The sequence below is a fragment of the Nannospalax galili genome, unplaced genomic scaffold (genome assembly GCF_000622305.1).
Source record: "Nannospalax galili isolate Female #2095 unplaced genomic scaffold, S.galili_v1.0 scaffold85, whole genome shotgun sequence".
Lineage (NCBI taxonomy): Eukaryota > Metazoa > Chordata > Mammalia > Rodentia > Spalacidae > Nannospalax > Nannospalax galili.
This window is the reverse complement of record NW_008358866.1, coordinates 3,991,510-4,000,675: the sequence shown is the minus strand read 5'-3', so window position 1 is coordinate 4,000,675 and position 9,166 is coordinate 3,991,510. Positions and strand designations below refer to the sequence as shown.

General features: G+C 38.1%; 1 protein-coding gene across 12 annotated transcripts in view; it reads right to left on the bottom strand.

Annotated features, from left to right (window-relative positions):
• Adam22 (ADAM metallopeptidase domain 22) overlaps positions 1-9,166 on the bottom strand; it is a 267,323-nt gene that overhangs the window by 94,915 nt on the left and 163,242 nt on the right. For all 12 annotated transcript variants that reach the window (XM_008822497.2, XM_008822498.2, XM_008822504.2 and 9 more), the window contains exons 6-7: positions 3,546-3,609; positions 2,191-2,260 (exon numbers count right to left, since the gene is read on the bottom strand). In XM_008822497.2, coding sequence (XP_008820719.1) covers positions 2,191-2,260; positions 3,546-3,609 — 134 coding nt within the window. The remainder of the gene's footprint in view (positions 1-2,190; positions 2,261-3,545; positions 3,610-9,166) is intronic.

Genomic DNA, 9,166 nt, shown 5'->3' with positions numbered 1-9,166 from the left:
AAAAACAAAAAACAAGAAAGAAAATCTCAGAATAACCCTGACCAAAGACATTAAAGAGCTCTACAAAGAAAATTTTAAATATTTAAAGAAAGAGACTGAGGAAGACATCAGAAGATAGAAGGACATCCCATGCTCATGGATTAGAAGAATTACTATTCTGAAAATGACCATCCTACCAAAAGCCATTTATAGATTCAATGCAATGCCAATCAAAATCCCCATGACATTTTTTACAGAATTGGAAAAAGCCCTCCTAACATTCATATGCAAGCACAAAAGACCTCGGATAGCCAAAGCAACCCTGAGCACTAAGAACAATGCTTCCAAGTGAAGCCAGCCATGGTTGAGCAGGACCTTTGACTTATCTTCACATAGACAGAACTAGTAAAAGAAAGGAGCCAGGGGCTCCTCCCAAGCCCACGTGGCCCCTCAGGAACAGATCCTCAAACGACCTTAAGAGTAAAAATAAATTGGTTTATCTGGGCCAACTGTATGGCCTTAAACACCCAAAAGAAAAGTATAACCAAAGATTAAAGGAGCCAATATAATTTCAACAGCTAAAGGCTACAGAACAAGCAACAATGCCAAATAGGAGATACCTTCTTTTGTGTTGTTGGACAGGGTGGCCCAAGGGACTCCCAGATGGTATCCCAGCATAGAAATGGGAAAACGAACAGCAGATCCCAACCTTTTCTAAAGGAATATTGACAACTGATTGCTGCTAGATGAGGAACAGCCGACCTTCCTAAAACAAAGACCTCTAGATAGGCTGACTAGATTCATCAGATGGACAAGTAGTGGGGAACGGGTGGGCGGCTGACCACACAGCGGACAGTAGCAGGGATAACAGTATAAGGGCTCTAGTACGGGGAGAGAGGCTATGGGAGGGTGCCATCTGGGAAGTGGGTGTATAGTTGAGTAAGATGGTTTGGGATGTTCTGTGTGATACACACACACACACACATAAATCAACAAATTTTTAAAAATGTATTGTATTTGAGGAGAAAGCATAAAAAATTACATGTTAATTAGTAGAGGTGGTAAATATTGCCATTGAAATCTACCTGATGACTTTATAGACATACACAGGTGCCAAGGATCCATGTGCAACTGACTATGACTAGTAATAATCAGATACATACAGATTAGAGATGCATGCACCAACATCTCAATGTTAGTAGCAAAAACAATGATTCTCTCTGTAAGAAACAGTTTATTTTAAAATGAAATGGAGATCTTTGTTAAAGGTTAAAAACTCATTCAATTTTTTGTCTTACATGGCTTATACTGAGTTCAGTATTGTATAACTGTTTGAAAGAGTTGTATCTTTGCTCTGGAAACTGTTATTGAGCATATTAAAGCAGTAATGATATGCTTCTTCTAAAAAAATTAAAAAATAATATTTAAAAAATGTAGGAAATACCATATTTTACAATGAAATGGTGATCTTCTTTGAAGGGTAAAACTCATTAAATTTTATATCTTTAGGGTTTGTACTGAGTTCAATATTGTATAACTGTATTAATTCAACTGTATACCTAAAAATTTCTCTCCAATTTTGAAAGAGAAGCATTTTATCTCTGGAAAATTGTTTAAAAAAAAACACACCTCATTTACAGAACTAAATGTGTTCTTTTTTCCCTGCCATTAGCTTTCAGATTATGCAGCAAAGATCTCCAGGGTTTTTTAAAAATGACTGGCTCCCACCATGTGAGTGTGGTGGGGGATGGGCTAGGAGAATTAGACTCCTCCCCAACACACTGCCACATCTAGAATTGGCTTACTATATTTTATTAGTAATAATCAGATATATAGAGATTAGAAATGCATGTGCAAACGTCTTAGCGTTACTTGCCTTAAAAATGAATTTTTCTGTATAAAATTGTGCATTTTAATAATGAAATGGAGATCTTTTTTAAAGGTTAAAACCTCATTTAATTTTATGTCTTATAGGGTTTATACTGAGTACAATATTGTATAACTGTACTAATTCAACTGTAAACCTAAAAATTTACAGCCAATTTTGAAAGAGATGCATCTTAGCTCTGGAAATTGTTACTGAATATGTCAATGCTGTTGTAATGAAATGCTTCTTCTAATTATGTGGTTATTAAATAAATCATTTAAAAAAATAAAGTAGCAAATGAATTACTGAAGTTGCCTTTTAAAAAATTTACATGAGCACCTTACCAGATGGAGGGTCATCCAAGGGAAATTCAAACAGTCTGGATTTGTAAACCGAGTGAAAATGGAAATCCTCCTGAAATGACACAAGGGGCAGAGATTAAGCGTATATAAACACTGTGTCTCTGGCTTCAGGCAATCATAGCTGGAGAATCAGGGAACCCTTAAGAGAACTGCAGCTTGACAAGGTGTTTGCTTAGGTTTGGAGAGGCCACAAGCCATTTCAAAGTCCTCATTCTCCACTGTATTGTTCCAACAGTAGAGCCATCATTCCAATCTGCCTCCCAGGCACAGAAGCCAAAGCTGCAGCAAATGGAAAATAAATGAGTGGACCTATTCCCTCAAGGGAATGTAAGCCATCTGGGAATATGGGTTAATGACTGGCTCCTTTCATGGCTCCTTCCCCCTTTTAAAAGTCAGATAAAGGCAAAGACTACAGAGCTACCAATCTTTCTGATAACTCGGAACAGGCTGACAGGTACAAGCAGATGTCCAGATTCCTGTCAGAGATCATTCTCCTAGAAAGCAAAAGATAAAAACAATACTTTTTCTGGCTATCCAAGTGATAAAAAATTAGAATGTCATAAATAGGCAAATCTTATACTACCTTTTTAAAAAACAGTGTCATGCAAAGTGATAAGGCAGCCACAGTAGATACCAGGAAATACTCAAGTCAGAACAACAGAGAGAATGCTTACAACTGACAAAACAGTGTGCATCCCTAGAAACCACCTTCTCTGTACCTGTCTGACCAATATGACACTAGGCAGTTTGCATGAAAAGCTAGAAGAGAAGAGCATAATTCTTGCTGTCTACAAGACACTCAACCTTAGTCAAAGGCTAACAAGAGCTCTGGAGTAAATAATGCTAAACCAATCCTTTCCTAATTTGTAGCAAATCAATGTTTCAAATCCAGTAAGGAAGAGAATTAGGAAGCCCCAGGATCATCTAAACTTTATTGCATAAAGCATTAAAGGCAACATGCATAATAGAAAAATTTGGAATCTAGAAAAGAAAGTAGGGTGAAAAGCATATATCTTTGAATTTGATCTGCTCTGGACTGAATGTTTGTATCACATACCAGATTCATATCAATATATTGGTATTGGTGGCTCTAACACAGTGTCCCTGTATCTAGGGAGAGGGCCTGTGAGACATAATGAAGATTAAATGAGGCTGGAAAGGTAGTGCCCTGATACAACACAGCTGGCATCCTCACCTCAGAGGACAAGACAGTCAGAAATCTCCCTCCCCTTCCCTCCCATCCCCACCTCCTTCCCTCCCTCCCTACCTCCCTCCCTCCCTCCCCCCAAGGTCTCAGTATTGACATTTCCATTTGCAATGACAAACAAAGCACTTACTTGAGAGGTCTCATTTTCTTCTGGCTCAATGAGAAACGTGTGGTTCCCATCATAGAACATTCCACTGCCAAGTACAAGAAAACAATTAGACATAGCTACCAAGTCTCATCCCAGAGCAGGATGTTTTAGGATCTTCAACAGGACTAGTTATTTTCAGTGTTTTCTTTCACAGACATCACCATCATCACCAGATACACGGCACCACACACGCGCACACACACACACACACACACACACACACACACACACACACTGATGAAAGGCAAAAGCCCCTCTCTTTAAATCCCCCTCAAATCAGGCCTTCTTATCTTGAACCCCGCACTCAGGACTGTGTTCTGTAGCTGGTGTCCACTGCTCCTCTAGCGTGGAATTCTGAATCTTTACTAAACAAAGGTCACCTAAGAGTTTGTGAAAATGCAGGCCTCTAAGGACCCACCTTCTCAGCTCAAAAGCTGCATTTAAACAAATCCCAGGGGCTGGAAGTGGTGGCTTAGGCCTGCAATTCCAGATACCAGAATTGAAGGCAGGAAGATCACAAGTTCAAGGATGGCTTAGACAAATTAGTGAGATTCTGTGCAAAAATAAAATGTTAAAAAGGCCTGGGCTAGGGATATAGCTAAGTGGTTGAGTGTTTACCTGGCATGCACAAAGCTATCCAGCACTGGGGGGAAAAAAACAAATAAAACTAAAAACAATAACAACGAAGACCCACCCAGGTGATGCTGATGACACATCCTGTCATACTGTGAACAGTCTCCCAGCATATACCTTAAGGATACTCTGGTAATAGGAACAGACATGTTTCAACAGTTTGCTCTGAACTAAATATTTTGCACTCATGTAACCTTTCTACAGATATATGAGAGACAACTACCCTCACTGTACATGTAAGGAAACAGAAATCCAAAGAAATGAAGCAAACTTCCCAGATCCCATAACCGGTAGAAGGAAGGCAGGAAAGAATATAGTCTATGAAATGGGTAAACAGACTGCCCATCTATGATCTGAGACCACCTTCATCCACTCATGGAGCATGAACTTGCAGATACCAAGAAGAAACAGCTCCAGATGCTGGGGCTAGAGCAGTAAACAAAACAAACCAATTTTCTATCCTCATGGTGTTGATCCATAATTTAGGGAGAATAAAAAATAAATATAACAGATAAAGAAAATGAAAATGAATCTTCTGGAGGAAAATTAAGCATGATAACGGCAATAATTAGTACTAGAAGACTAGGTGTGAGAGACCTGAGATTGAAGACTATGTTTCATCCGGGAGTTCAGGGAAAGGCTTCAGAGAGATGTTTATATTACAAAGTCCATTTCCCATGCTGCCTGGGAAGAGAAATCTTGGCATGGTCCAGGAACAATAAGAGGGCAGCACAGCTGGAGTAGAGTGGGCAGGGAACAGAGTACCAAAAAAACAGGATCAGAGGCTTAGTGGGGGCATCTTAGGCAGCCTCTTCTGAGGGCCTGGGCTTTTACTCTGAGAGGTGAGAAGACTGTTATACAGACATTTTAAAAAAGATTTATTTTTATTTTAGTATTTTTAATTATGGGGTGGAGGTGTGTGCATGTGAGTGCAGGTACCCCTCAAGCTGGAGTTACAGGCAGTTTATGAGCCACCTGAGTTTAGTCTTCTACAAGAGTGGTATGGACTCTTAACCACTGAACAATCTCTCCAGCACCCATCCACCCAGGCTTTTAAGTAGAGGAAACACCTTTACCCCTGCTTTTTTAGTATCTGTTTGTTTATTGAGACAGGGTCTCATTCTTTTCCCAGGCTTGTCCCAAACTCATAGCAATCTTCCTGCTTCATTCTCTCAAGTGCTAGAATTACAGGCATGAGCTACCACGCTTGGATCTCCCAGTCACTGTGTTACAACAATCCTTAGGATAGCAGGAATTACTAGAACAGAATTACTATATTAATCTAGGTGAAAGAAGAGAATGGCAATGGCAAAAGTGCTGAGAACTGGCCAAATTCTGGAGGGGTAGGCATGAGTGTTGTGTGCGTACATGTGTGTGTGCGTGTATTGCTGAGGATGGAATCCAGGGCCTTACATGCTAAGTCCATTACATTATATCACTGAGTTATATGCCCAGCTTGGGTATATTTTGAAAGTAGAACCAAAAAGATTTGTTGATAGGTTTGATGCAGATGCAAGAAAAAGAAGATTCAATGAGAAGTCCAAAGTTTTGACCTGAGTATTGGAAGGTCAGTGTTGTCATTAAACAGCCTGAGAACAGCTTCAGGAAAAAACTGTGAGCAGTCCCAAGGAAGCAAGGTACAGGAAGGAAGGTACAAAGCTAGAGTGGCACGGGAGCTCTTAGGCTGGAAGTGGCTATCTGCCATCTGAGAAATCCTCTAGGGTGTCTGAGGTGCCACAGTCTCAACTCCCACTCAGAGAGATCCTGATAGCCTTCCCATTAGAAGAACACAATGTTTCTACTGAGATCGTGTCCCTTATAGGGTAAAGAAACTTGTCTCATTCAGGCATGTGAGAGGAGCAAAACTGTGATCTTTTGCAGTGATTTTTCAGTTTACAGTGGAACAGCCCATATGACAGCCAAGCTGTTAGACACAGAATATTATTTGTCTTCCATTGATGCCTTTGTGAAATCTGTTGATTTCCCTGAGCTATAATTATAATGGTTTCCAGGTCTACCTCTATCTAAATTCTTCCATTCCTGCTGTAACATCTTCCGTATGTCCTCAACTTTCATAAACCCACAGAAGAGCCATGTTCACATCTGCACAGTTGTCAAACATAAGTGTATTTCTGAATTTGGAATTAAAAAATAAACAGATGTTGGGGCTGGAGAGATTGCTCAGCAGTTAAGAGCACTGGTTGCTCTTATAGAGGACCCAGGTTCAATTCCCAGAACCTACGTGGCGGCTAACATCCATAACTCTAGTTCCAGTCAATAGGGACTTAACTCCCTCTTCTGAATTCTGCTGGTACTGTACAACATGGGCGCACTTACATAAGTGCAGGCAATACACTCATACACATAATACAAAAATAATAATAAAAATTAAAATAAACATGTAGTCAGCAAGGCACTACTAATGATATATGACTAAGGAATCAGAAGGGGGAATCCTCTTTTAAACAAACTAAATACAGCAGCCAACATTCTCTCTATCCTTGCTGAGAACTGGCCAGGTCCATCCAGAAAATCATATGACCATTAACCTTTGCCAAAGTTCACATGGCAATGCTAGTTAAATAGCAAGCAGGTTATTTTATGTAAATATGGTGCCATTGCCCTTTGCATTAGATTAATGTCCAATGGGAAAATCAGGTGGATTTTTTTTTTGGTGGGGGGAGTGGTTCAATGCCATGTAATGTAAGGAAGCATTATTAAGTTTAGAGAAAGAGATTCTGACTCAACTTGGAAGATTCCAGTTCCCTGAAACAATATGTCATTATTGATTCCTTGATAATAAAAAAAAAACAGGTATTTTATTTGTTTTGAGGATTAACACCTTTTCATTAAAACATAAATTATAGTAAGTGTGTTAAGTCCCTAACAGTATATACTTGAAAAAAAAACTTATAGCTAGAACCAAGTACCTATGGAACAATTGATCTAAATTTTTATATAAAGCCAAATCAAAACAAGATTTTGAAAGGAAAGAGCAATCATTCTCACAAATTTCCACAAGAGGGCAATAAATATATTTGATTTCATTTTTTTAGGGTTCCCATAGTTATAAAATTTTGTCATAACATCAAACATACTAGGATCAAAATATTGCCTATTAATCTTTTGAATTTGTGTAAATGAATCCTCATAGACTCCTTATGGAAAAGGCATGTGAATTTACTTTTCTTGTTTTATGTTCTGTAACTGAATACAGTAAATCAGAAAAATGAATAAACCTTAGTATGTACTTGGTAATTTATAAAAGACGAAACATGCAAGAAACAATGCAGCATCTATCTAAACCATTATAACTGAGACAGGCTATCTTGTTTAATGTTTATTAGCAATAGGTCCAAAATATTGCTGGGAACAATTTTGTTCAGAAAGTAAAATGAAGATGATAATAAATAAGTAACAAAGGGTATGAAGTATGTTTACCTAACATGCTGATAGTGTCTAAGAAAGTCCAAGTATAGCTGTATACAACTCTGTCAGGGTTCCTAGATACACAATGGATTTTCTGTTCATCTTGTTTTGCTTAATTTTAAGTGATAGGGTTTCTAAAGGTAGAAATAAAATGGGCTGACTTAAAGCAACTGAGGCAGGATTGTGAGAGGTATAGCTCCACCCTTCCTTAAATGACCCTGTTGGGAAACCAGCTATCATTCTTAGGTTCTAATAGAGCCCTTAAAAGAAGCTAACCTCTTAATTGATTTATAACTTGCTATATAGAATTGTGGTGTTACTATGGAATTTACTCTGTGATCAATTGGTGTGGTGTCATTGTGTTATTTTGATATATCACAGTGAAAGATTTATCGTCCTCTTTTTTTTTTTTTTTTTTTTTTTTTTTTTAAAAAAAAAAAAAAAAAAAAAAAAAAAAAAAAAAAAAAAAAAAAAAAATAAAAAAAAAAAAAAAAAAAAAAAAAAAAAAAAAAAGAAGCCAGTATGTTCCCCCTGGTTCTCACAATACTGTGTCCATTTGAGAATCTGGGAAGCAAACTGAAGACCAGAACATGATGCTCACATTGTGACTTGGATTGAGATTCTAAGACTAAAAGGAAGAAAAGAGCCTCTTTTTTTGTATCACTCTTCCCTCCAATACACACATTAATATCGGCAGACTCCACCGTACAGTTCCTAGTCTACAGCTCTTCTGTATTCAGAATCAGATATACCAATTTTACTGTTGAAAATTACTTCAGGGGGCTAGAGAGATGGCTCAGTGGTTAAGAGAACTGACTGCTCTTACAGAGGACATGGGTTCAATTACCAGCACCCACATGGCAGCTAACTGTCCATAACTCCAATTCCAGGGATCTGACACCCTCTTCTGACCACAACAGACAGTGCACAACATGGGTACGCTTATATACATGTAGGCAATACATTCATACGCATAAAATAAAAAAAGAAAAAATTATTTCAACATTTCTTTCACTTGGTAAGAAAATCAAGGCTATTGGGTAATAAGCAAAGGTTCTCTGTCTGTAAAATTTCTCTTTACTCAATGAATATATGTAAAATAAGCAAATTTATACATTTATTTTTAATAGGTAAGAAACAAATGGAAGCTTTCCATTTACTCAAACAAGCCTCCCTTCTCTGTTATTCTCTTACCCTCGTTCTCTCTCCTTTCTGCCTCAGATCTCCTCCCAGGGCCAGGCCAGAGGAACCATTGAGTAGACCAGCCAGACTCTACAAACTTTCTCATTGTGCCTCCTTTGTAGATTAAATATCTAACACCCATTGGAAGATTCTCTCAAAGCCTGCTGCAGGGACCACTCTACCTGGCACAGGTAACATACCCTTGGAGCCCTCACTTTTTACCTGTCCTACAGTGCCAAGCCTCAGCTTATATTTTTCCCTCTGTGGTTTTTTTTTTTTTTTTTTTTTTTTTTTTTTTCTCTCTCAAAAAAAACAAAAAAAGAGGACGATAAATCTTTCACTGTGATATATCAAAATAA